The sequence below is a fragment of the Muscardinus avellanarius genome (genome assembly GCF_963383645.1).
Source record: "Muscardinus avellanarius genome assembly, chromosome: 19".
NCBI classification, from domain to species: domain Eukaryota; kingdom Metazoa; phylum Chordata; class Mammalia; order Rodentia; family Gliridae; genus Muscardinus; species Muscardinus avellanarius.
This window is the reverse complement of record NC_137805.1, coordinates 21,974,434-22,002,134: the sequence shown is the minus strand read 5'-3', so window position 1 is coordinate 22,002,134 and position 27,701 is coordinate 21,974,434. Positions and strand designations below refer to the sequence as shown.

The 27,701-nt window shown below is 61.9% G+C and overlaps 1 protein-coding gene across 2 annotated transcripts; it reads right to left on the bottom strand.

Annotated features, from left to right (window-relative positions):
• Positions 1-9,577: 9,577 nt before the first annotated feature.
• Positions 9,578-13,016, bottom strand: HRH3 (histamine receptor H3; the record flags this gene model as incomplete). Of its 2 annotated transcripts, XM_080716721.1 has the most annotated exons (3): positions 9,578-10,486; positions 11,709-11,875; positions 12,770-13,016. In XM_080716721.1, the coding sequence occupies 3 exons, from the start codon at positions 13,014-13,016 to the stop codon at positions 9,578-9,580; spliced, it is 1,323 nt and encodes a 440-aa protein (XP_080572847.1). The 2 variants fall into 2 exon arrangements, with proteins under 2 accessions (XP_080572847.1, XP_080572848.1); XM_080716722.1 differs by lacking the exon at positions 11,709-11,875 and having other exon boundaries at positions 12,774-13,016.
• Between the last annotated feature and the right edge of the window lie 14,685 nt (positions 13,017-27,701).

Below are 27,701 nucleotides of genomic sequence, written 5' to 3'. Positions count from 1 at the left end.
TTCAGGGAAACCTAGGGGCTGGTGGGCTCCCCAGCTCGACCAGGACCTACCTTACAAACAGGTCCCCAACTTGACAGAGAAGCTGAGCCTCCTTGACTGCTCCTGGTTAAGGGGTCCCTCTCCCGCCCTTCTGTCTAGGCTGCCCCCAGCCGGCCCTGACCGACAGGGTGGCACCAAGCAGGCTGTAAGGGCCTTACGCTGCTGCGCTGCTCTGGGCCCCTGGGAACAGCAACTGGCTGTCACTGGCCTGGGGAGGGGCCCCGCAGGGCTGTGCCTGAGATTCCCGCAAAGCAGGGGCCAGCTCTGAACAGCGGCGCTAGTTGCCTGGGGTCCTCAGTGTCCTTAGCCTGTGGCTGCCTCAGTCCTCTGCCTCTGCAGCCGTGGCATTTTCCAGTGGGTCCCTCCATCCTCCTCTCCTTGAGTCTTTGGGTTTAAGGCCACCCCGAGTCCCCCCAGCACCTTCCCTGAGGTCCTTGGTGCCGCATGCACAGGCAGGGCGGTGCCCTGAAGTTCTGGGTGCCTGCACAACACTCCTTCCCTTTTTTTTCTTTCTTTTTTTTTTTTTTTTTGCAGTATTAGGAATGGAACCCAGGGGCATTCTACCTCTGAGCTACACCCCCAGCCCTATTTTCTATTCTTTATTTTGAAACCGGGTCTCACTGAATTGCAAAGGGCCGCACTAAATAGCTGAGGCTGTCCATGAACCGTGATCCTCCTGTCTCAGCCTCCCGAATGCTGGACTTACAAGCGTGCCCACCGCACCCGGCATCAGCCCTTCCCATTTTGAGTATGTGCTTAAAAGGGGCACTGTGTGCTGCCTTGGGCATGGCGAGGAGCCCTTACTTCTCCCTCTGTTATCTACGTCAAGCCTTGGCTCCGCCTTGACCCACAGCCTGGCCCTCCCCAGGTCATCACGGCAGTCACTTAGCAGTACCCAGGCTCTTCCTCTTCCCGCAGGTGGCTGCAGGACCGTGCGCGTCACAAAGCCCCTGCCCTCTGTGGGACAGGGCTCCCCCATGCTGCTCCGGCCACGCTGGAGACACAACCTGGACTGCACACTCTTGTCGCCCTCTGGCTGGCACTGCCCTTCCCAGAGCCCCGTGGCTCGTCCTCAGGAGGAAATCAGGACACCTTGCCCACCTCCACACGGCCCGCCTCTCCCGTAGCCCCTGAACAAGGCCTCTTAGTGCTGGGCCCAACACCTGGCGCCTGAAGGCTGTGCATGCTGAGGCTACATGCAGGTGTTGACGCATGCCGTGGTGTTTACCAGAGCTGGAACCCCAGAGGGGGCGCCGGGCAGCAGGAAGAGCCAGCAAGCTCTGCGTCCATGCTGCCAGGGAGCCCGCCCGTGGAAAGTCTGGCCACAGGGCTTGTAGAGCGCTCTCCAGCTGGCGGGGCCCGGTGGGCAGGGAGGAGCTGCGGCCAGGCAAGGGCAGCGGGAGGTGTGGGGAGCCTTAGAACTTAGCGCGGAGCTGGGGCACGGCTCAGAGGCAGGGCACTGGCTTAGCATGTGCTCAAGGCCCCGGTTCACCCCAGTGCCAAAAATAGACCATGCTGTGTCATGGGCACATTTTGGTGGGAAGGCAGACATTTTTCGGTGATCAGTGGCGGTGACAGGTGCTTAGTGAGCATGTGCGATGCCCCTCAACTGTGGCGGAAATGTGGCTAAGTTTATGCCAGGTGTGGTGCCGCACACTGGTAACCCCAGCATTCGGGAGGCTGAGACCAGAGGATCGTGGTTCACGGACAGCCTCAGCTACTTAGTGAGGCCCTCTGCAACTTAGTGAGACCCTGTTTCAAAATAAAGAATAAAAAATAGGGCTGGGGGTGTAGCTTGGATATAGAATGCCCCTGAATTCCATCCCCAGTACCACAAAAAAATAAAATAAAATAGGGCTAAGGGTGTATCTCAGAAGTAGTGAAGCCCTGGCTTCCATCTCAGTACCAAAAAAGAGCAGCTCAGTGAGATGGCACACACATGTTAACCCCAGTGCTCAGGAGACTGAGATGGAGGATCAGATTGGTGTCCAGCCTCAGCACCTTGGGAGGCCCTCTGCCACTTAGGCCATGTTTCAAAATTTGAAAAATAAGGCTGAGAGTATAGCTCAGAGGTAGAATGCCCAGTAACACACACATGGATGATCCCGCCAACGGCCACCTGCTCCTCAAGCCTGGACTTGCCCTGTGCCCACCTAGCCGGCAGCCCACAGGGACCAGCGTGGGGGCTGGAGCTTGTGTTCAAAGGGACATCCTGAAGGGCCCAGAACTGGTCCCAGGAAACATCTGTGTGGCCCACAGGTTCACAAGGCCCTGTGGCCCGCTCAGCTGCTGGCCCACCATGGAGTCAGTCCAGGCGCCCAGACCAAGGGGCTCTTAGCGCCTGCTGGACAGTGGTGTGATCCTTGGGCCGGCCAGTGCCTGGCACAGGGCTGGGCACACAAACAGCTGGAGGAAGCTTGCAGGCCCTGCCTCCCTCCCCCAGGTGTGCGTTCCTGTCTGGAATGCCTGCAGTCAGAAGCGACTCATCCGTAAAGATCGCCTGGTCACAAGGCAGACCTCCGCCTGGTAATGAGTCCAGGACATGCCGTGTGGATTAGCAGTTTGGAGGGAAGGCAACAGGGTCAAGACCGCTGCTGCTGGGAGCGGTCACAGGCCAGAGGAGGCCCGAGCTGATGAAGCCCGCGGGCTTGAGGGGCCACTGAGCAAATGGCCCAGAGCCTGGGCTTCTGCCAAGGGGAGCAGCCAGGCCAGGGCAGGCGCTCCCCTCGACCTAGCGGCCGCACTCCCACTGCGCTGTGAGCCAGGCTTGCTGGCCTGTCAGGACGGCCCCCGAGGCAGCGACCAGGGACTGGGTGGCCCTAGGCGGCTCATCCAGTGGGGTCCTCCCATGACACTTTGTGCCCTCACCTTCAGACACACCTCTTCCCCGTCTCCCCTCTTTTTTTTTTAATCTGTTGGAGGGTGTTTCAGCCCCTGGGGGCCCCTTGTGCCTTCCCTCTGATGTGCCCAGGTTGCAGTGCCCCCTGCCGACATGTTGCTCTCCTCGAGGCTGGGGGCTGGGGGCATCAGGCCACCCGGTTAATGGACAACAGACCAGGCAGCCGTGGCCTGCCTGGTCTAGGTCCCCTCGAGCAGCCTGTTTGGGAGTGATATCTTGCTGCCCCAGAGCCCGGCGCCCACAAGGATCACTTCCTATCAGCCTTATTTCACACAGCTAGTCACAAGTCATTAGATAATTGGCTCCTCACCTTTATTAATCAAAGAAACAGAATGACCATAGGGTAGGCTGGTCTGCCTCCATGCCAAGATGCCAGGAGAGCGGCCTGGGCCAGCTCTCTGGGCGGGATCTTCCCCATCAATGACAGACACGCACCTGGGTCCCCCTGTGGACTGTGGGTCCCCTCTGTCCCAAGGCTACCGCAGTAAAGCAGTAAGATGTGTCAGCCTAAGAAGGGATTCTCACCACTCTAGACAGACGCTGTGTCCCAAGTTGGGCGCCAAATCTGTTAGAAATAACTTCATGGCATCAAAAAAGCACTTGTTCAAAAATTGGTAGGCTAAAACTGGGTGTGGTGGTGCACACTTGTAATCCCAGCTGAGATAGGAGGACTGCGGTTCGTGGACAGCCTCAGCTACTTAGTGAGGCCTTCCACAACTTAGACCTGTTTCAAAGTAAAGAATAAAAAATAGGGCTGGAGGTGTAGCTCAGAGGTAGAATGCCCCTTGGTTCCATCCCCAATACCAAAAAAAATAAAAAATAAAAAAAAATTGTTTCGCAAGTTGATTTTATTTTTGTGCAAAAAAGAGAGTCCCCAGGTATGCGAGGGCACACCTGACAAAGAACCCAGCGGCCTATGTCCCTGAAGTGACACTCCTGACCGCCATCTGACTGCTGGGAGTTACAGCTGCACACACTTCCCAGGCAGCCACAGGGACTACGGGGAGGGGTTGGTACTGGCACTTTATTTTTTGGGGTAGGGGAGGACTGATGATTGAACTCAGGGAAATTCTACCTCTGAGTTACCCCTCCAGCCCTATTTTATTTTTATTTTGAAACCAGATCTCACTAAGGTTGATGAGAGTCTCAGTACTTACTGAGGCTGTCCTCGAACCTGCAATCTTCTGTCGCAGCCTCCCAAGCACTAGTATTACAGATGTGCGTCCCCATGCCCAGCTGCAATTTCTTTTTTTCTTTTCTTTTTTTTTTTTCCTTTTTTTTTTTTTTTTGTGGGTCTGGAGATGGAACCCAGGGGCATTCTACCTCGAGCTACACCCCAGCCCTATTTTTTATTCTTTATTTTGAAACAGGGTCTCACTGAGTTGCAAAGGGCCTCACTAAGTAGCTGAGGCTGGCCATGAACCACAATCCTTCTGTGGCAGCCTCCCAAATGCTGGGATTATAAGGGTGTGCCACCACGCCCGGCTTCCATTTCTTTTTTTCTTTTCTTTTCTTTTCTTCTTTTTGGTGGTACTGGCATTCCTGAAAGCCCTTCTACCTCCGGGCTACACTCCCAGACTTTATATATATATATGTGTGTGTGTGTATATGTATATGTATACGTATACATATATATGTATATGTATATGTATATATATAATTTTTTTTTTTTTTGGAAACAGGGTCTCTTAAGCCAGCGAGGCTGGCTCCGAACCAGCGCGATCCTCCTGTCTCTGCCTCCCAAGCACTGGGATTACAAGGGTGCACCACCACACCCGGGTAGCTACCATTTCTTAAAAATGCTAATTTTACAAAGGAGTGTCTTTACAAGGTTACAAAATGGCAGTTTTAGTTACAAAATGAAGTTTAAGTATAAACTGTTTCTTTGACAGAAAAGATCCGATTAAATTCTCAGGATGACCTGAGACACCTAAATCACCTGGGCTTGCTTCGCAAAGCTGCATCCAGGTGCTCAGACAGTAACTTCAGGGAACTGGCTCCCGCTGCCCTGCCGGCTCTCAGTGGCTCCCTCCGAGTGTGGCCTCAGCCAAGATGGCTGCCAGGCCAGCAACTGTAGCTGGAGAAGCCCATCCTTCCCAGAGCTGCAGCCAAATCCCCAGCGCTGCCGCGGCCAGGCCATGCCTGGGACCCCCACCCATCCCAGAGGTGGACCCGCCTGAGCCCAAGCCTCAGCTGGCCAGAGCGAGGAAAAAATGGTTCCAAATGAAAAGTGTGTCTGTTCCAGCGCGTCCAGGCTGGGCCTGGGGATGGAAGGGGCCCGAGAGCTGAGGGTGCTGGGAGTGCCCCCCAGGGGGAAGCCAGCTCCCACTCTGCCTTTGCTCTCAGTGTGATGCCAGGTCACTTAACCACCTGGTGCCTCACTTTCCCCCTCTGTAAACGGGAAATGGAGCCCACTCTACTGAGCACCAGCAGAGGCGAAGAGGACTCAGGTGGTGCTGGTGGCACGGCGCTTGGCATTGCTATGGGCTGAGCAGGGCCACCTTCCCAGGTGGGCACCGGCGAGGGGCCCTCAGCCTCAGCCCTGCCCTGCCTGGCCCTGCACGTCCTCAGGAGGAAGCTCTGGAGCTGACCGCCTCTGGGATGGCCCAGCCAGTCACGGGACTTAGCACGCAGCCAGTCCTGCGGCACGACAGCCCCTGTCCTCGCCGTCGCCTGTGAGGAGGGGCTGCTGGGTCCCAGGAACTAGGGGCCTGGCTGACCTCCTGTCCAGTGCCTCCAGATCCAGGCTTGCTGGGGAAGGTGACCCCAGGGCCGTTCCCAGCCCCTCCAGTCCTGTAGCCTGCCGCCTGCGGGTGCTTAATGACAGGTTAGCGCGAGGCTGTGCTGTCGATGGCCATCCGCTGTCCGCTGGCAGCAGGTGCAGGCCCCACCAACAATGAAGCAATTTCCGTAATGACAGGGAGGAGCCGCTTCCTGCCGGCCCACAGGCCAGGCCCTGCTGCGCTGCAGCCATTCTGCAGAGGAAGAAGCTGAGGCCCAGCTTTGCCTGGCCCAGGCTGCCGGGCAGAGAAGGCTAAAGGCCGCGTCCCCTTGGGAGCCTGGATTTCACTTCCAGCCTCAACAGAGGCCTGCTGGCTGGGCTTGAACCATCCCACCTCAGGCCTCAGTTTCCCTTCCAAGCACTCTCCTACGACCTGGGAAGCCGAGCCTTGGGGTCTGCAGCCGCCGGCTGCTCCTCCCCTCTCTGCCCCTACACTCCTGGCTCCGAAGACAGGGGCTGCTTCTCCGCTCCTTCCTGGGCCCGGCACAATGGAGGTCATACAGCGAGTGCCAAATAAGTGCTTGTGTTTCACTCAACAAAGCTGCGGTTTGGTTCCGAGGCTCCCAGGGTCCCTCTCAGATGCCTCGCCCCGCTGCCCACCCTGGAGACACTCTGCCTGCCCCCTGCACGCAAGTGATGGGGCTTGGGCCCTGTCCTCCAGAAGGGACCAGCCCACACTCACCACCCTGTGGTACCCAGCACACAGTAGGTGCTCAGGGAGACCGTGACGGATGGAAAGAGCCGCAGAGCCAGGCCTGGCTTCAGATGCTGGTGCCCGCTGACCTGGAGAGAGGCCCTGTCTTCCACCTGTCCCTCTCATCAGCAGAAAGCAAAGCACCTCGCCCTCGGGCGGCCGAGGATGCACCCAGGAGGAGCACCAAGAGCTACTAGCTGTGGTGTCCTGTACCCTTGATGCTGGGGTGGGAGGGGCACAGAGAAGTGGCGGCTGTAGTCACACCGCTCCCCACAGGCCCCAGTCACCCCTCTTCAAGGCCCCCCCAGTAACTCAGCCTTTGCAGGAGGGAAGGATTGCCTGCTGGGCCTGCTATGTGCTGGAGTCTCCATCCCAGGCCCTGAACCTCTCCCTTAGGGACACCCAGGTCCAGCACCAGGACAAGTGCAGTGGCCCCCGCTGGCCCTGCACTTCCTGCCTTGGGGAGCCTCGGCTGGATGGCCGTCCTGCTCCTGCTCCAGGAGGCTCCTGGCCAGCGGCCAGGCTGACCTTGTGCACCATAACAGCAGCCTCCACAGCAGGGGCTCACCGCGTGGGTCGTCTGTCGCCTCCCCACAGCTCAGGGACCAGTGTGTCCCTCAGGGCCTGGTACACAGTAGGTGCTCAGTAAACACCAGCTGGAGGCTGGGCCCTGGGCCCTGGGCCCAGGACTTGGTCTCCTCCGGCAGCTTGGATTGCAGCGAAGGCCCCTGGCTTGTTTGCTTCAGACACGGACCCAATAGGCTCCGAGTCTTTCTTCTCTCCTCCTCCGTCCCTGCACAGGAGCTCCAGGAGCGGCAGTTTCCAGAGATTGAAGGCAAAATTGCTTGAAAGCCTGTGCTTTTATCCTCCAATTTGTAGCCATTTAGCAGGGCCGGGCGGAGGGGCGGCCAGGGCTCTGGCTGCGCTGTCTCGCAGAAGCGCCCCTGGCAGAGCAGGGCAGGTCTTTCTTTGTCTTTTCCCGGACAGCCCTAGGACTCAGGACAGACACCTGCTGGGGCAGGGCCAGGCAACGAGGGGGAGGGAGGCCACGCCTCACCTGCTGCTCAGGGCAGGGGCTCCCTGAGCACGGAGGTGGCATCCGCCCTTGCCCTCGCTGCTCCCAAGGGCTGCGGAGGCCCGGCGTGGGGACAGAAGGCCGGCTGGGACAAGCTTTGTGGAGGAAGTCCCAGTGCCCCACGCCCGCCTCCCCGGCACTGAGGAGGGCCTGGATGTTTTCCACCAGGAACCAGAGGGTGGCAGGATTGGGATCCCAGAGAAGGAGCTGTGAAGGGGCAGGGGCTGAGCTTAGGGGCAGGGGTAAGTTTTCAGGGGAGTTTGGAGGTTTGGGTAGATTGGTCCCTTAGCAGTGTGGAGAATCCCAGCTACCCGGAAGCCATGTTTGGACGGGTGGGCGCACCTCACTGTGGGCTGAACCCCCTGAGCCTGGTGGTGAGGCGAGGCCAGAGACAGTGGCTGTGACATGGCGGATTCTCTCCCTGCCCCAGAAAGGGAAGAGAAGGGGGAAGAACCAGGACCAGGACCGGAGGGCCAGGCCTTGCAGGTGCCCGTGCACCAAGTGGCTCTGGGTACCTGGGGAGGGCTGGACCTTAGGACCCTTTGCTCACTGAAGAGAGCGCCCTCCACCCGCCACCCAGTCCTCCCACTGCCCCCATCCTGCGCCCACAGCCCCCAGAATGAAGCCTCCACCAAAGAGGCCCTCCCTCCCTCCCTCTCCTGAGCTCAGCTCCAGCCCCGACACCCCAGGAGCCCTCCTTGGCCACTGCAGCCCCTGCTGTCCCTCTCTGTCCTCCTCCCCATGCCCAGGCGTGGTCAAGAGCCTCCCTGGGCTCTGAGAATGCCCAAGTGGGAAGTCGTGGCCATGGGACGCACAGATCCCGCCAAGAAGGCGGCGAGCGCCCATCAGGGAGGGACACTGGTGGATCTTCGTCCCCCAGGCTCGCACGCGCCCCTCCCAGCCACCCTCCTGCACAGGTGTGTTAGCTGGGTCCCGTCGCCTGCCAGGTGCTGAGGTGCGGGGTGTGCGGTGGGGCACTGCGGGAGAACCAGCCCGTCCCCGGGACTGACCCCTGGATGGCAGGTCCCTCTTCTCTCCTGCCAAGCCTCCATCCAGAAGGCTGATCCCTGAGCCTCGTGCCTCCCCCGGAATCTTTTTCCCTGAGGCATGACTGGACAGAGGCTTTGACCACCCTGCAAAGTCCTCGGGACTCAGCACCAATAAAAAAATACACTTTATTGTGACTCCACGCGACAGGGCAGAGCGTGCAGAGTGCCGGGGCGTGCATGGCAGGAAGCAAAGTGACCCCTCCCTGGGCACCCTGGGCCTGGCCTGCAGGTTGCCCCGGCCAGCCTCGGGACCCCAGGCGCAGCCAGCCCTCACCCAGCAGCTTCTCCAAAGATCGGCTGAGCAGATGGATGGGCGGCCGGGCTCTGGGCCTGGAGCAGGTGCCAGGGTGCTGGCCCCTCTCAGAGCCCCCAGTTGAGCCAGGGGCGGGGCGGGCAGAAGCAGCTGGCGCAGCTCAGCCGGAAGCCACAGCAGAGGGAGGAGGGCGTGGGAGCCCACACCTGCCAATCCAGCCCAGCTCCTCGGCAATTTCATCTCTCTTGATTAAACATCCACGGAACATCAAGTTCACAGACGTGTTTTCTTCTTCTTCTTCATCTTCCCGAAAACACCCAGAATGGAGCAGCAGAGAAGGGCGTCCAGGTTCCCGGGGCACTTGACACTTGGTGGGGTAGAGAGTTGGAGAAAGGAGCAGCGGAAGGAGCCAGGCTCTGGGCTTCAGCAAGACACAGACAGCAGCAAGAGGCAGCGTCCCCAGCTCGTCCGGGCTGCGGGGTCAGAGCGGGCTGCGGGGTCAGGAGGCCGAGCGTGTGCTTGGGGGAGAAGGTGGAAGTGGACGCCACCGGCCACTGCGCTGCCCCCGGGCAGGTGGACGGCGGGCCAGGACTCTCTTGGAGTAAGGAAGATGTGGGCAGCAGGGCCGGTCACCCACGCTCCAGTTCAGCCAGCAAGGGCCCCCACCGGCCCACTGCTGGGCAGTCGGTCTAAGAGAGGTCGCCAGGTGTTTAGGGGGCCCACACCTAAAGGGGGAGCGGGTGGGGCGCGGCCCGGGGAACTGGCCACGGGTCCTGGCTGGCTGGCTCACTTCCAGCACTGCTCCAGGGAGCCGTGGGGCTGGACCTTGAGCCTCTGGGGGCAGAGCAGCTTGGTGAAGGCCCGGCGGAAGCTGTAGTGGCACAGCGGGTAGAGGACGGGGTTGACGGCCGAGTTGGCCCACAGAAGCCAGAAGGACGTCTCGTACCAGTAGTCAGGGATGCAGTGGCCGTGGCAGGCAGCTCGGATGATCATCAGGAGTGTGTAGGGGGCCCAGCAGAGCCCAAAGATGCTCACGATGACGGCCAAAGACTTGGCCACCTTCTTGTCCCGGGACAGCCGGAAGCGCTGGGTGATGCTCTGAGATACCATCTTCATGCGTTTCTCCAGCGACGCCGAGGACGCGGACGGCTTGGAGCCCCGCTTGAGCGAGCGCGGCCTCTCGTTGCCCCTCGAGGAGCTGCCAGAGCTAGAGGTGGGTGAGGCTGCAGCTCCTCCGCCATTGCCCGCCTCCCCAGCCTCCAGGCCGGGGCCGGCCTCGCCCACCCCGTACCTGTGCAGTGGCACAGCCTCCCCGCGGCGCCCCCGGGGCCAGCAGCCCCAGCAGCCGGCAGGCGGCGGCGGGGAGGACTGGGCCTCCGGCAGGGCCTCTGGGCCGCCCTCGCGGGCCCCGTCCAGCCGGAGGCGGGTGCGCCTCTGGATGTTCAGATAGATGCTGAGGTTGAAGAAGGTCACGCTGAGGAAGGGCGTGAAGAACTCCAGCGTGGAGGCTGTGATGAGGAAGTACCAGTTGTGGAAGAACTCGGCGTAGCAGTGGCCCTCGGGGATGGAGCTGCCCCCCGACAGGTACTCCCAGCTCAGGATGGCCGGCCCGTACAGCAGGAAGGCCAGCACCCACACCAGCACCATCTTCTGCACCGCCCGCCGAGTGTCGCCCTGCTGGGCCCGGTAGGAGACCTGCAGCAGGAACATGGGTAGGTCAGAGGCGGGGCGGCAGCCAGCGTGGACTGGAACTGGCCAGCCTCTGGGCCTCTGTCTTGCAGGGATGCTTCCCCCTTCTCTGCCCCCACCCCCACCAGCTGTGCGCTCCCCAGTGGCTGTCAAAGGCCCCCGGATGCCCACATCGGCCACCACCAGGGGCCACACACACTAGCTTGGTTTTGATCTTGCACAGCCTCAGCCATCTTCAGAGGCTCAGTTCAGAGTGGGATGTCCCCCCTGCCTTGCTCAGGAGCTCCACCCCTGGGAGCTGTGGGCACAGGGATGAGGCCATGTGCTGGCCCGCTGCTAAAAGCCCCCCCCCCAGTAACGGAGCACCCCTGACCACATCAGGACCTCTGGAGGGAGAACAAGTAGAGAGGGTGGGGCCAGCAAGCCACCCCCAGAAAGAGCATCGTGGGCCTCCAGGTGCCAGGGCAGTGTGACAGGAGGGGCCGAAGGCGGGACAGCCCCAGGAGCAGCTGACGCTCTCCAGCCCCACGGCTTGGGGACGCCTGGAGTGGTGCCCAGATCTAATGCCAGGTTCTTGCCGGGCACCCTTTGTATGTCTTGCGGACTAACTGCGCGACAGGGTGGGGGCCACGTGGGCGGCTCGGGAGGACCCGCGCGTGCGCACTTGGGCCCTCTAGGCTCTAAGGAGCCTGCTCCCCCCAGCAGAGGGCCCCAACAGCCTGAGGTGGGTGAGCCCCAAGGAGGTAAGGGGTGAGGGAGACTGTGGAGCCCACGCCCACACCGGGTCGGGGTTAGGTCCGACCCTGACCCAGCATCCCAGGTGGGGCCAGAGCTAACTGATGGTGGCCACTCATGCCAGCGGCCTGGGACTAACTCATGATAGCTGCTCGCACAAAGCGGGCATGCAGCCAGGAGCCACGGCCTGCCTTCCTGGGGCTGAGGGTGAACATACTCAGGTGCATGCAGGTGAGAAGAATACAGTCTCCCTCCACTCCAGGGACGTGGGGCCCGCCCCAGGACAGAGACTGGACAATGACCTCTGCCCTTCCTGGGGAAGATCTGAACCGAGACCAGTCCTGCTTTGGCCAGGGTCACCGAGTGGGCACCTGGCCAGCGTGGCCCCCATGTCAGGTTCCAGCCGACCAGTGGGGACCCAGCCCACCAGGCGCCTGCCTGCACCTCTGGGCCCCCCCAGGGGTGAACCTCGGACCCACGTGGCGGGACTCACGGCTCTGGTGACCGACAGGAAGCGGTCATAGCTGATAAGTACGATGTTGAAGACAGAAGAGGTGCACAGGAGGTAGTCCACCACCAGCCACAGCTTGCAGAGGCCCCGGCCGAAGGCCCAGCGGCCAGTCAGCACGTAGGGCACGTACAGCGGGATGCAGAAGGCGCCTGTGGGGAGGACATCCGCAGCTGGGCCAGGGCGTGGGGCGTGGGCTCAGAGCCACCCGTGCACGGGGCAGGGCCTGGGTCGCCGGGAGGCCACTTTCGGGGGCCAGCAATCGTGGCTTCCTCCAAACAAACTCCCTGCGGCAGCAAGCCTTCAGTCCCTCCCCGGGCCCTGGCGTCCCCTGTCCTCCAGAATGGGAGCCCCTGGGACCAACAGGACCCAGAGCCTGGGTTTCTGCGAGTCTTCTCTGCCCCAGGGGGAGGAAGGAAGAGCCCTTTCCCCTGCCTGGCCTCCACACGTTGCTGCCTCTACCCCTGGCTGTGGGATCGCCTCCCTCCTCCGCTCAGAACCCGAGAAAGCCTTTCTCTCGGCTTAAAGGGCGCTTGGCTGCAGCCCCGCCAGCCGCTCCCACAGCCAAGCCGCTTCCAGCGTCTAGGAGACGCATCTCCCAGCCCCAACAGGTGTCTGGCGCTCCGGCCCCCTCCGCGCCCCGCCCCCAGCCGGCAGCAGAGCCGGGACACGTGAGCGCTCCGCGAGCACCTCCCCACCCTTCCCCCGCCTTCCCCACGGCCCCTTCCCCAGCACGGCTCCAAAATCCCCTTCCACGCCCCTCCCCCAGGCCTCCCTGCAGCCCTCCGCGCGTCCAGAGTCCCCGGCAGCCTTTGTTTGGCGGCGGCGCCGGAGCCAGGGCTGCACCTGCGCTCCGCAGAGCGCCCGCGGGCTCGGCCCCTTCCCGGCGGAGCCCGGCCCCAGACCCCCTCCCGCCGCCGGGAGGCCCGCGCCCACCGCCCCACAGTCCGGGGCGCCCCTCCCCAGACCGGCCCCCACAGCAGCGCGCGCCGGTGGGGCTGCCCGGATGGCGCTCCGGGCGCGGCCGGAGGGCGCGGGGGCTTTACCCACGAGGAAGTCGCTGATGGCGAGGTTGAGCAGAAAGAAGTTGTTCTGGGTGCGGAGGCTGGAGTCGGCCACGAAGGCGAGCATGACCAGCGCGTTGCCCAGCACCGTGGCCACGATGAGGAGCGCCATGAGCGCGGCCAGCACGGCGGTCCAGGCGGCCGAGAAGCCGCGCGCCGCGCCCGCCGCCGCCTCGCCCGCCAGCGCCCCCGACGCGTTCAGCAGCCCGTCGGGCGGCGCGCGCTCCATGCCCGCGGCTCGCGCGGCGCCGGGGCGGCGGGGGGCGCCGGGTCCTCGCGGGCTCCCCCCGGGGGCGCCCGGGGCATGGTCCGCGGGGCCGGACCGCGCGGCCGGAGCGGCGGTGGCAGCCCAGCCCCGGCGCCGCGCGCAGCCGAGTGCCCCGCGCCCGGCCCGCCGCCCCCCGCGCCCGGCGCAGAGCCCCCGCCATTGGCTGGCGCCCTCGCCCCGCCCCCGCCCCGCCCCCGCCCCGCCCGGCGCGGGCAGCACCACGGACAGCGCCGCGTGCCCGGCCGGCCGGCGGGAGCCCCAGCCCGTGCGCACGCGGCGGGGCCGGGGGCGGGGGCGAGTCCCTGGGCCTCTCGGCCTCCTCGGTGCCCTCTGCCCCGGCGCCCCCTGCCCGGCCCTCGTCGGGATCTGGGGCGCCTGTGCGGACCCGGGCGAGGGGGGGGGTGGGGAACCCTGCCCTCGGCTCGGGGAACTTGCTCCACCGGCACCTCCTCGCTCCATGCATTCGGCAAACGGGTTTCTGGGGCAGAAACACCCGGCGGAGAAGGGGCGGGCAAGGGGTCTCCGAGAGCTGTGCCCTGCCCAGGGGGTCGCTCCAGCACCCCTAGGCACGGGACCCTGGCTCTCAGTCTCCCTGTGGGCAGGGCCCAGAGCAGGGTCCACGGTGACCTGCAAGGCGCGCACAGATGTGGAGTTACATAAGGGAAGATGAGCCTGAACGGACCCAGCCAGGAGCCGAGCACGCCCATCCAGAACTCAGGAGACGCCCAGGTGGGGAGAGAAGCGGCCGGGGCTCGGAGCGGGCCCGGGTCCCCGGCGGACAGCGGGCGGGCCGGCCACAGCTGCAGCGGACAGGCGAGGTCACTGCGCTCCGCGCGCAGCCGGCGGCGGCTAGCCGCGTTAGTGCCCGCGGGAGGGGCGGCGCGGGAGAGCCCCGGCAGCGCCCCGCACCCACACACGTGCTCGGATGCTCGGGTCAAGGACGGAGACAGACAGACGCGCCCACGCTCAGACACACAGACACCACAGCCGGGGACGCAGCGCCCAGCGCGGGGCTGGGACCCGCGAGCAGGCAGACATCAGACAGCAGACGAACAGTGCCCGAGGGAGAGAGGAGCGGTGACAGCGGCGCCGCTCACCGGCGGTGCCTCAGAGAAGCCAGTCTGTGTGGGGCCGGGAGGCTGCAGAGCCCCCGGGTGCTGCAAGGCACCCCCGCACCGCCACTGGCTCCTGGGCCGTGCAGGGAACGCTCCTCCCCCGCCCCCAGAGGCCTTCTGAAACTTTGAGGAGGGGGCCAAGGACCCCTCTGCTCCCCCTGGGCTGGTTGTGAGGAGGAGCCCCCAGCCCCAGGCCCCAGCCCACCCAGCCTCAGTTGGCTTCCCCGGGCTTTCTCCAGGGTAGGGCTCGTTCCAGCTCATCCTGTTTCCAGAAGCCAGATCTGTTCTGCTCCCAGGCTTCCTCAGTTTCCCCTCACCCCACTCCCACTGGCCCAGTGGGCAGGACTTGTGCCAGGACCAGGCAGCTGCCTAGTGGACAAGGTGGGACGTCCTCCCCGGGCATGTGCTGCTGCGGGGCTCACTGCCTCTGCCCCTAGTCCCTACCAGGCCCTCACCCAAGGCTGGCTCCAGCCAGGCTGGCCAGTGGACCCTGAGGCCTCAAGGTTGGTAGGGGGCCAAGGGTGGGCTGGCTCTCTCACAGACTGGAGCCTCGTGTCCCCATCTTGGCAGAGGGAATGTAAATGGCTGGCCATCCAGGGTTGACAGGCAGGGTCAAGGAGACAGTGTAAATCCTCAGTCAGCCCTGGTGAATGCCCTCGTTCCGGGCACTGCAGGGGTATACCCAAGCCTGGAAGTGACACCTGGAGGGTGGTACCCCACGCAGAACCAAGGACCGGGGATGTGGAGACCCACCTGCTGTCTCCTCCTCCTCCGCCTTTCACAGCTGCCAGAGGCCTCCCTGCCCGCTGCCCATCCCCAGGGTGCCACCTGGATTAGGCCACCGGGTGGACCACTAGGGCTTCCCTGGTGGCCCCTCAGCCACCGCAGCTGGGGGGCAATTGAGCCCCACTTCTCCGCAGATGTTCCGGGGGGAATGTCCATCACACCTCAAGGGCAGGCTGTGTCCACGCCTTGCAGGCCGTCCCACTGAGAAGGAAGTCAAGCCAGGTACATGCCTGGGTCGGGGATGGCCTCATGTCAGTCCCTGGAGCTGAGGGTCATGTGACCTCAGGGTAAGTTACCACATTTTTCTCAAGCCTGGAATCTTCTGCAAATGGAGACCAGCAGGAATGGGTCGGGCTGGGCCGGCCCCAGGGTTTGGTTGACAGCAACAGGCAACAGTGAGCGCTCCATCAGCCAGACTCCTTACGGGTACTTACATGCATGACCTCAGCGGTCTCCAGAGGCCTAAAGGTGGCCCAGGTCCCGGCCGGCAGGTCAGGGGTCCAGGAGGATAAGGCCTGGAGAGGGAGCCACATGGCTGCCGTGTGACTGTGGTACCAGCATGGTGCTTTCTGTGTCCTAGGCAATCACCCACCAGGGTTCACCCGCCACTAAGGGGTAACTGGAGAGGGTGCAGTCAGCCACCCCAGTCCCGCGTGATAGCCCAGATATGGTAGCCACAGTGGAGGCTGCACCAGGGCCGGAGCTCGGACGCCCACCTGCTGAGGAGGTCGCTGCTGCTACCTCTGAATGTCTGCTGCCAGTGACGGCCCGCACTGAGCTCGCAAGGCCATGATCCTGCAGATCACCTGGCGAGCTGACAGCACTGGCCGCCACTCTCCTGGTCCTCCTCGGACACGGCTGCTCACCTGCTCCACTGTGGGTTTGCCACTCTGCAGGGCTTATGGGGTCCACAGGCAAAGGAACCTGCAGAACACAGTCCAGCCTGGGGCCGCTTCTCAGCGAGGGATGGGCAGGCGTGTCCCAGGAATGGGGACCCAGGCTGCAATGTCCTGGAGTAGCTGGCCTCCTAGGATGCAGAAACAGCTTCCTGCGGGGACACAGTTTCGGGACAATGAGGTGTGAGGATGGGTACCATCCTGCAGGGTGCAGGGATGCAGATCATGGACGTGTGTGTGTGTGTGTGTGTGTGTGTGTGTGTGTGTGTGTGTCACTAGGGATGGAACCCGGGGGCATTCCACCTCTGAGCTACACCCCCAGCCCTAATTTTTGTTATTTTGAAACAGGGTCTCACTGAGTTGCAAAGGGCCTCACTAAGTAGCTTGGGGCTGTCTGCGAACCACGATCCTCCTGTCTCAGCCTCCCGAGTGCTGGAATTACAAGCGAGTGCCACCATGCCCAACTTAACTTTTTATTTTGAAACAGGTCTCACTAGGTTGATGAGAATCTCGCTAAGAGGCTGTCCTTGAAGCTGGGATCCTGCTGTCTCAGCCTCCCAAGTACTGGGATCATAAGCATGTGCCACCACGCCTGGCTGATCATGGGCCTTTCTGTGGCCCCGAGTCTCCAGCAGGAAGGGCACAGGTGTCGGGAGCAGGAGTGTCAGCAGGAGAACCCACCCCGCATCCTTCTCAGTGGCCCACTGGGGCACCCGCTGTCCTGAAACTCGAGGCCGTTTTGGGTTAGAGGTCCTTGTCCGCGGTGGGAGTGTACTCCCACCACAGGGGCATGGGAAGGACCTCCTTGCGGGCATCTTGAGCGCCTCAGGCCCAGGGACCAGCAGAGGAGATGGCGAGGGGTAAGCGGCTCTCCATCCGGCAAGAGGAGGCAAGCAGGGAGGGGTGGGTGTAGAGCCTGGGCTCTCCTGGCCACCATGGCACTCCCTTGCCTGGCTGTGTCTGTGAATGGTCACACGCAGCTTGCCCCAGCCCGTGGGGGGATGGTGTCCAGGGCTCGGCACCTCTGGCAGAAAGGTAACTCCCCAGGACCTACCTGCAGCGGTGACAGCAGCAGGGGCAGGGACTGGAGAGTGCGGGGACTCGGGGTGAGGCCTGAGGCCAGCGGCTGCCCCCCCCCGCCCCGCCCATTAGTACCCACCGTCCTCCAGCCCTATCTTGCATCTGCCTCAGAGAGATAGCCCTGCGTTAGCTGGGCGTGGTGCACACACTTGACATCCCAGCATTCGGGAGGCTGAGACAGGAGGATCGCGGTTCTCAGTCAGCCTCAGCTACTTAGTGAGGCCCTCTGCAACTCAGTGAAGAAAAAAAAAAGATAGCCGTGTTGACCCAGGCTGGGTCCTGAGTTTTAAAGGATGGAGAAAGAGGCACTGGGCAGACACCTAGAGAAGGGAGGCGGGAGCAGGTACGAGCACCTGGCATGTTCTGGAGCAGCAAGGAAGCCGGTGTGGCTGGACTGGAGAGCGAGCGGGGGAGGGGGAGGCTTGAGAGGGCGGTCCCCACGGCACCCTGTGCTCTGGGCAGGGTGACAGCTCCTCAAGGTGGACCAGTGGCCCCAGGAGGGTTTGAGGGGCATTTAAACTGGGCCTCTGGCCGGGCGTGGTGGGCGCGCTCGTCATCCCAGCAGTCAGGAGGCTGAGGCAGGAGGATCACAGATCATGACCAGTCTCAGCTACTTAGCGAGGCCCTTTGTAACTCAGGGAGACCCTATTTCAAAATAAAGAATAAAAAACAGGGCTGGGAGTGTTGCTTGGAGGTAGAATGCCCCTGGGTTCCATCCCCAGTAGCAATAAATAAATAAACAAACAAACTGGACCTCTGGCTGCAGTGGGGACCACGTGGGGAGGCCAAGGGTGGCCCCAGCGGGAGACCTGCCAGGCTCCGCTGTTCTGAGGCCCACGCGGCCCCTCCTGGTTCCGCAGCTCTGGACGCCGACATTGCAGGGTTGTAGGCACAAAGGCGCGGAGCAGGTCTGGGGTGATGGGGCGCCCTTTGGGTGCATGGAGACTGAACGGTAATCAGGCATTTGAGAGGGAAGGTCTAGTGGGCGATTGCAGTCAGGTGGAGAGGCCCGACCAGGTGCTGTCCCTCGGTGGCCGCTCTGTCTCCAGCTTCTGCGCCAGAAAAGATTTCCTCCCTGAACCGAGGGCAAGCCCAGGGCTGTGGCCTGCAGCGCTCGGCCCGCTGCGCAGGGACAAGGCTGGCTAATGAAAAATGATGCGGGGCAGAGGCCGCGAGGGCCGCCGCCCTGACCAGGCCGCCGGGCTCTGCCCGCGCCGCCTCTGCAGGAGCAGCCCTGCTCTGCTGCGGGAGCTCATTTGAATGTGGGGATGCAGATTCTTTCTTTTTTTGTTCTTTACCCCCCCTCCCGTGACATTCTGAGCCAGCTCTGGGTGCATCCTGATGAGCTCAGGGCCCGGGTGTGATAAAAATGGTGTCTGAGGCCACTGATTTGGAACCAAAAGCTGGGTCTGATTCTCCTTGTCTTGAAGGACCAAGCAGAATCAGACCCAAGGCCCAGGTGTCCGGAAGGAGAGAGAGGACAGGGAATCAGAGATACAGTTGCTGTCCTTCCACTGAAAGTCACAAAACCCAACTCAAGGAAGCCCTGAAAGCGGGGTGTGTTGGGCATGCTTGTAATCCCAGCACTGGGAGGCTGAGACAGGAGGACCGTGGTTGGAGGACAGCCTCAGCTGCTTAGTGAGGCCCTTTGCAACTCAGCGAGACTCTGTTTCAAAATAAAGAACAAAAAATAGGGCTGAGGGTGTAGCTCGGAGGCAGAATGCCCCTGGGCTCCATCCTCAGTACCGAAAAAAAGAAAAGAAAAGAGAAGAAAATCCTGAAGACAGTGCCTGTACTGTCCTCCGGGCTGAGGAGCCCAGGGGTGACGGGCTTCAGACACAGCTGCATCCAGGTGCTCAAAGAACACCTGCCTCCCAGTTCATCCTTCCCTTCTCTCGCAGTGTGTCCCTAAAATCCCTCCCTGGAGCTCCAGGCTGCTCTCCATTTCCTCCTACCTCCAGGAGGGGGATGAGACTGCCAACAGAACCAAGCACCCTGCACAGCGGCTGGGACGCCCGGGGTGGGGGCTGACCACGGCGGAGGAGCGTGGACAGCAGGAGTGGTCCAGAAGCGGAGGTCCTCCTGCAGCCGCTGGGCCCCTCCTCCTTTGCTGACGGCATCCGAGGAGCGCTCGGCCGTGGTAGGGTCCCTGGGGGTAGTGGCGATGCAGAACTGGCCTTCTCTCTGGGCGTGCACTCCACTGCCCAGCTGTTTTGAGCACAGGGCAGAGTGAGGCCCGAGGGTGAGGAGGAGCCAGCAAGGGAGGAGAGGGAGAGGGAGAGCCGAGCTCTTGCCGAAGCCAGGCAGGAGGTCTGCGAGGCCGGACTGTCCCACGAGGGAAGTCTGCAGCATGCTCAGAATCGGTCCCTGCTTGCCCTGAGCCGCTGTGCCAGCCCAAAAGGCAGGGTTAGCGCTGTCCTCGGCCTCGTCCTGGGGCCAAATTACTAATCAAGGAAGGACAGGCGGAGGACAGCGCTGCAGAGGCCGGAGGACGCCCCGTGTGTGGAGGAGGGTTGCAGTGGTCTAGACTCTGGTGAAGCCAGCTCCACAGCCCCGCAGCATGGGGCTGAGCCCAGCCCAGGAGCCTTCACTCTCCCAGGGGTTGGTGGGCCTCCCCTGGCTGTGACAAGGGATAAGGCTGCATGCCAGCCATCCTTGGGAGACCCAGAGCCAAACCCACACCAGTGTCCCACTCCCGAGCCCCTGGGATGGTGGCATGCGCCACGTAGCCGGTGTCCCCTGGCCTCCTGGATTCCTGCCCTCCTTACCCTGACCTTTTGGGACGGTGCTGGCGGCAACATGGCAGGGTGGGCTGGGCATGGTGACCCTGGTCTCTTCTGCAGACCCTAGGCTACGGTGAGGCTGGGTGGGTCAGGCTGCCCCTTGCCCGGGCAGTGCCCTCCCTGTGGGCACCTGAGGTCGGGCAGGCCAGTCCAGAGGGTGGGGTGGTGTCTGGGCCTGCGGTGGCTGCCCTGAGGGGTCCGACTTCTGGGCAGGCAGCTCTGTGATCACTCTGCCGCCTGGTGGCTCTGGGGTGAGGCTGGGGGACCAGCAGCCCCACCTGGACCTAGAACCTGAAGCCTGATGGGGTGGCAGGTGCCCACCTGCGTCCAACTGGGCCCCTACTCCATATCCCTGTCCCACGGGAGACATGCCTGTTGGGGAGGCCTGGGGTTTCTCTGGGCTGTCCTGTCTCACCTGTGCCCTTCTCAGAGTGCCGGGGGCTGGGCAGTGCAAGAGAGAGAGAGAGAGACAGACAGACAGACACTGTGCTTGTCCATCCCCAGCCTCCTGGGCAAATGTGACCCCTCAGGGACCCTGTCCCCAGCCTCCAGGGGAGCAGAGAGGGCCAGAGGAGGGTGAGCAGAGGTCAGCTTGGAGCTGCCTCCTTGGGGAGGGGGCAGCGGTCCCCAGGGGGAGGTGGCCCTCTGTTTACTCCCAGGGTCCCCTGGGAGTCAGGGTAGCTCCTTGGGGAACCGGCACTTGTCAGGAAAATAGCTGATGAGCCCAAGTGGGCTCTGCGCCGGACGCGCCCACCGTTAATGAGCAGAGGCCTGTGGGTGCTCGAGAGGAAGGAAGGGGTCGGGACTCCCCAGGAGCAGGCAGGGTATATGCACACGGCGCGGCCTGGGTGTGTGTGCATGTGTGTCTGCGTGCGACAGTGTCGGAGTGGGAGGGCGCCAAGAGGAACGTGATACTGACCCCTGCCCTAGGAGGACAGGTCCCCTCTCTCTACCTGTTCAAAAGATTGCTGCCCGCAGAGGCTGGACTGGAGTTGTACGCCCTCCCTCTCCCTGGATACACACTTGCTTACACAGCCAACTCACACGTGTGCACTCCGTCACATACCCAGAGATAAGCTGTCCCCAAGGCCACCCGGACGTGTCCCGGGTACTGGGGCAGAGGCAGCGCTGGCAGTGCTCAGTACAAGGCCCCTATCATCCTCCATCGCTGCCTCAGAGCGGCCCCAGCTGGCTGGCCCGGTCTGTCACGTGCCTGGAGGGGTGGAGGCACCGCCCACTGCCTGCGGCTCCGGAATGGCAGTGCCAGGGGTCTGCTCCCGGCACCGCGCCCTCTGTCCATAGCCGCCCCAGCCTTCAGCGGGCCACTGGGGGAACGCCAGCCCTGTCTAGGGTGTGGAAGAATTTCTAATTTTTTTCTTTTGCAGTACCAGGGATTGAACCCAGAAACATTCTATTGCCACGCTACACCCCCCAGCTCTGTTTTTTAATTCTTTATTTTGAAACAGGGTCTCACTGAGTTGCTAGGTCCTCACTCAGTAGCTGAGGCTGGCTGTGAACTGCAATCTTCCTGTCTCGGCTTCCCAAGTACTGGGATTATAAGAGTGCACCACCACGCCCGGCTGGAAGGATTTTGAAACGGCAGCAGAGTAGTCAGGGAGCTCAGGCCCTGAGGCTCCCAGCGGAGGTATGGCCGCTCAAGGGGTCACCTCACCCCTGTCCCCTGCGATCCACAGAGCAGGGGAGGGTGCCTGCCCTCTGCCGTGGCACAGGCTGGCACACTATTCCCGGGCCGGCTGTCTCCTCTTCCCCCCGATCTCCTCCAGGACAGAGTTGGGGAGCACATCCTTGCTTAGAAGGACCCCCAAGTGGCTGGCTCTCTCTACCCGCGGGCCCCAGCTCCACCAGATGGAGCAGATGTGCTGGGACGAGGAACAGGAATAAGGTGCCTGCCACCAGCTGCTCTCTGCTGGCCAGGAAGAGTGATAAAGGGCTGCCCTTTGTCCTGGACCCCACCTTGGCTTGCTGGTGGCATATTTAACTTTGTCCCTCCCACCCCGGTGTCACGGCTTTCCTGACACCCGGGCCCAGCAGCGGCTCTGGCAAGCTAAGTCTAACCCAGCCCAGCTGCTTCTCCAGCTGCTGCTCCCACACACACGATGAACATACGCCCTTCCTGCCCCACGTGGCCCCCAGGAAGGTGCGGAGAGGAGGCCAGTGCCTGGACGATCGCACTGCCCAGCGTCCCCAGAGACTGGGGACAGGAGCAGGGCCAGCATGCAATGGTGCTGTGAATGGGCTTGGCTGGGAAGAGGGACAGCACGGGCTCCCTGGCCCAGCACCTGCCAGGGCACGCACAGGGCTGGGAGCCGGGAGCCCGGCCTTGTGTCCAGCGTGCCTGGCCGTGCTGGCCGCTCACCCGCACTTCCAGATCTGAGGCCACCTGGGGCCGCAGGCAGGCCTGTCCGTTCACGAGCTCCTCTGGGCCCATGTTTTATGTAGCCTGCAATGCACTCAGCCAAAATGCTGTGTTCTTATCAAAAATGGCAGAGTGAAGCTCTGGACTATACGATGGAGGTAAGCAAGCTTGCTATGTTTTCCAGGCAGAGCCTCAAGGAGAGCTGACTCATCTGTGCTTACTCTTTTCCTTCCTCCTTCCTGGTCAGATATGGGTGTGATGGCTAGAGTATCAGCAGCTAATTTGGGCCATGAGGTGGCCCCGAGGGCAGAGACCAGCCCCCGGGAGAGCGATGCTGTAAGACTCTAGCTCTTTTTCTGGTGATGTGTAGCATCTTGCCAGCCCAGACAGCGTGGGCCCGTGTCACAGGAGAGAGAAGAACATGTGTATTTTATCGGAGCCTCTGTTATTCTGGGCTTTCTCAGAAACAGAGTTTTAATCCTGAAGGGCCAGCAGACTGTGCTCAAATGCTCCATCCAGCAATGCAAGTGGCCGCCCCAGTGTCCAGCAAACACTTTATGGAAAATAGGCTCCCAGTTGCAATACATTCTGGTCCTGCGTCCTGGCGCCTCCACAGCAGCAGAGCAGTCGGGGCTCTGGAAAGCCTCCCAGTGGGGAGACACCTGTTAGCTCAGGGTAAACAGGTGTCCCCAGCTCCCCAGACCACAGAGCCCTTTCCTCTGGAAATACCAGATGGCAGCCAGCGGGGCCTGGGCGTCCGCGGCACTGACCCCTCCACACCTCTTTATCTGTGCGTGTGGTAGTGGGGATTAAACTCAGGGGTGTTCTACCTCTGAGTTATACCCCCAGCCCTTTCTAATTTTTATTTTTGGTGGGGATTGAATCTAAGGGCATTTTATCTCTGAGCTACAACACAGCTCTACTGTCACAAGGCCTCACTAAGGTTGATAGGAGTCTTACTACTTGGAGCGGCTGTCTCGAACTCACACTCCTTCTGTCTCAGCCTCCCAGGTACTAGGATTACAAGAGTGCACCACCATGTTTGACTCACCCCAGCCCTTTTTATTTATTTTATTTATTTATTTATTTTTTGCGGGTCTGGGGATGGAACCCAGGGGCATTTGACCTCTGAGCCACACCCCTACCCTATTTTTTATCCTTTATTTTGAAACAGGGTCTTACTAAGTTGCAGAGGGCCTCACTAAGTAGCTGAGGCTGTCTTTGAACCGCGATCCTCCAGTCTCAGCCTCCTAAATGCTGGGATTACAAGCATGCGCCACCACTCCAGGCTCTTATTTTTTTGTTTTGAAACAAGGTTTCACTAGGGAGTTGAGAGTCTATGTTTCTGAAGCTGACCTCAAACCTGCAAACCTCTTTTCTCAGCCTCCCAAATACTGGGATTACAGGTGTGTGCCACCATGCCCAGCCTTGTTTTATTTTCTTTTTTCTGGTACTGGGGAATGAGCCCAGGGGCATTCTACTTCCAAGCTATACCCCAGCCCTTTTTTGTGGTATTTAGGATTGAACCCAGGGCCATTCTACCTTCCTACACCCCTGGCCCTATTTTTTATTCTTTATTTTTGAAACAGGTTCTCACTAAGTTGCAGAGGGCCTCACTAAGTAGCTGAGGCTGGCCGAGAACCTTCGATCCTCCTGTCTCAGCCTCCCAAGTACTGGGATTACAAGTATGCGCCACCACGCCTGGCTTCCCCAGCCCTTTTTAAAAGTTTTGTTTGGAAACGGTCTAGACGGGTTGCTGGGAGCTGGCTACCAGGCCAGCTCAGTATCTCTTCACGGGTGATTAAACATATAGCGGAAGCGGCCTTTCACACACCGTGAGTCCTCAACAAACGCAAAGGGCCACCATGCAGCGCAGGAGAGGACCCAGGCCCGCTGGGTGACGCAGAAGCCGGGGCCTCTGGCCCCACAGCCCCTTGTCCCGGCTGCCCCTGAACCACACCCTCGCTCTTCTGGGATGGATGGCATCCCAGGGCAGATCGACCTCAATATTCTCCTGCAGGGGAGGGAGCGTGGGGTCACCCCAGGAAGAGCTGGCTCTCAAAGCCGGAAGCCAGGAAGCTGCGGGGTAAAAAGTTTATAAGAGGAATACCACTTTTTCCATTTTTTTTTCTTTTGGCAGAATTTAATGGGTGCAGATTGTTCAGGTCCCAGAGACATGGGAAAAAAAAAAAAAAAAGAACAAGAAAAAGCCCTTTGCTGCTGCTATTGATAACTTGTCTCTTCACGAGGCGGGTTCAAACCTAAAAATACCCACCTCCCGACAACAGGGAAGCCGAGCGCTGTCACGTTGCAGACTTGAAAGTTGGGTGGGAGGGATCGGCCTGAGCCACGTGAGGCCGGCTGGGGCCAGGCTGTCCTCTGGCCCAGTACACAGAGCCGACTCCATGGCCTGGCCCAGAAGGGCGTGGGGGAAGTGTGCGCGGAGGTCTGGGTGCGGCAGGGCGGAGGGAGCCTCAGGCCCAGCCCCCCGCGGCCGCCTGGCCAGGTGGGGCAGCGTTTGGAGGCACGGGGCGTCGGATGCCAAGCCCCGCTGGCCTAACAGGGCAGCTCTGGGCACGGGCGCCAGTGAAGAGGTAAATCCAGGCCCAGATATCTGTAAGGAGGTAAGAGCACGGCGGGGCGCAGGGCAGAGGGCGTGGGCAGGACTGGCACTGCTGTCCCAACCCTGGCAAGCCGCTTCTGCCCTCAGAGCCTCTGGCTCCCCATCCAGGTCAGGACCATAAGAGGCGGGAAGGAGGACCACCGGCGTGGCTGCCCGCCGGGCCAGTTGGCGACTGAGGGCAGGCGCGGGTCATGATGTCCGCTGAGGGCCTGCCCGGTGGGGGAGAGGGATCGTTGCCCCCTTCCTTTACCAAGAGGACAAAAGGATGATTCTGGAAGTTTGGCCAGGGAGCCCCCCACCTCCAGCCTGAGGGCTCAGGCCTGGTTGGCGCCAGAATCCTCGCAAGACCCTAGCTATCCCTCCAAACTCAGGGAGGTGCTAATTGCTGGGGTGGGGCGTCGCAGACAGACCTCACCGTAGGGTCTACGCCTGGGCAGTTCTGGTGGGAGGACATCTCAAAGTAGTCCTCTAGATGAGCGCACGCCCCCATGATCCATCTGCCCAGCACTGTCCAGCCCCCGACAGTCATGGCCATGGCTGGGAGCAGGCCTCCGGGGTGAGGCACATGGGAACACCTGGGCCTCTTGTTCCCGTGCAGACCCTGCTCTGAGTTCTGTGCAGGGCTCTCCTCTCCAACAGTCTGGGCACGGGGCTGGGACGGTGTGTTGCGGGAGCTGGGGCGCCTCCTGGATGTCGGGCCTGGGCCCGCTCAGCATGGTTGGGTCTCAATCTGCTCCTCTGGGAGGTGGAGCTGATGGCGAGGGTCTGCTTGACTGGTGGTTTCAAAGAAGCAGATGAGGAGTGGCGACCTTGTCCATGGTCACTAACACCCTCCTCCTGTTGTGGCCTGGCCCCAAGTCATTTGGGCTTTCTCCACCCCCATGCTGCCCTTCCCTGGGAAATTCTGCCCTGGAATTGGCCGTGCATCACTGCTGGGGGTGCCCCCATTAGCTGCCCACCTGCCCCTCCCAGCAACTGGAGAAGGCAGCAGCCGGTCCTTGGGGTTCAGTTACCACATCTGTCAAGGGGGTAAGACCCCATCCCGGCCCCAGGCTCACCAGAGATCGGAGCCCATGCACCCCATGGCAAGGGATGTGGAGGCCATGCTTGGCCTGGGCGGTCCCCTGGCAGATGGCAGGGCCATTCATTCTGCTGCACCTCTGGCCACTGGAGCACATGGGTGAGGGGTGGGCAGTGGGCCGAGCCCCTCAGGAGCACGTCCCCTGCACAGGGGTCAGCCTTAGAGACAGAGCAGGGGCAGGGAGGGCTGGGGACCTGGGCTAGAGCAAGCACAAGCCCGGCCAGCCGGCCATCTCCGTGGCAACCAGCTTGTCATCCTTGTCCTGGCTTGGGGGCTGCAGACGCACCCTTCCCTCTGCCGGCTGCAGCGCTCTCTTCAGGGGTAGCCATGGCAACGCCTTTGTTTCGGAAGCCCTCCCGCCTCTCTCCTTGGGAGCTTGCAGGGGCTCCTTCCCAGTCCCTGCACGTCTCCTGCACCCGGGCTGACAGTGAGCCCACCAGCGCTGGGGCAGCCCTGGGATGGGGGAGCTAGAGAGGCAGCCTGGGCCACCCCGCCTTGGCACACCCGCATTCTTTCACTCACAGGAGCAGGACTGGCTGCCCAGGGGCCACAGAGGCAGCGGAGACCACTCTGCCTCAAGACACCCTTGTCCTGCAAGGGCTGCCTGCCCGTGAGCCATCCCCTTGCTGGGCTGGGAGACATGGAAGGAAGGAGTGCTGGCCCTGGGGCTGGCTCTGTGGAAGAGGCACACTGAAAGGGGCCCTCCAAACACATGATGGCTTGTGGGAAACTGGCCAGTGGTCTCCGGAGCCGGGCCCTCCCCTGTCGGTTCTACCTCAGCCCAGCTTAAGAAGAAAACGCAGTTGTTCAGGGAATGAAGAGTGTAGACTATCTTAGCCCACACCTGTAATCCCAGTACTTGAGAGGCCGAGAAAGGAGGATTGCAGGTTCAAGGCCAGCCTTGGCATCTTAGCAAGACCCTGTTTCAAAATTAAAAAAGGGCCGGGAGTGTAGCTCCCCGGTCGCTTGGAGGCCGAATGCCCTGGATTGTTTTGTTTTTGTAGAGTAGAGCTGTGAGCTCAGGAGCAGCTGGTCCCAGGTGACCTCGTGGTGTAGGCGCTTGCTTCCTCCAGCTCCCAGAATGGCCAGGCCTTTCTCCTCACGTCACACGGCCCCTATCCATAGCCCCAGACTTTCCAGTCTTTCACCCGGGCAGTTCTGGGGAGGCTTGGAGGCCGAGGAGTCGCTCAGCTTAGGTCCCCTTCCTTCTCTGCGGCTGCGGGGAGTCCCAGGGCCGGGCCTGCAGGTCACTCCACACCTGCACTGGTCGCCTGGAGTCTGCTTAGCCAGCCTGGCTCACACCACTCTTCTGCAACCAGAACCACGACTCAAATGGGATGAGGGTAGGGAAGCCCGGGTTGCAAGGGAAACGCTGGGTGCTGACAGGCTCAGAGAGGATCACTCGCCACGGTCCAACCGCTGACCAGGCTCCAGGGGAGGCTAGCCCCGTGCCTGTGCAGACCACTGGGAGCCTGGAGGGTTTTAAGGGAGCGAGACGGCCAGAGATGCCGCTGGAGGGGTATATGGACGCCAGATCTGGATGATTAAGGGACGGTGTAACATATTAGGCAGTTTCCGGGTCCCAGGTGTCAGAGGGAAACCTCGCCAGCGTCTGCAGCCTCTGGCGGGCCTCGCCCACGCTGGGGCCCACCTGACCCCTCCCGCGGCCACGCCCTTTTCTTCTCTCCGGCCTCCACGGCTCAGTATCTGCATAACCCCGCCTCTTCCCTGCGGCTATTGGCGGGAGAAACCGTCAGTCTCCAGGGTGGGCGGGACTTCTAGGGGCGGAGGGAGAGGTCGCCCCGGCGACGTGATCAGCATAGTCCCGCCCCCTGTGCGGCCTCGGGCCTGGTGCTGATTGGGCAGCGGCGGCCGACGCGGCGGCGCCGGGCGCGGCGAGTGGCG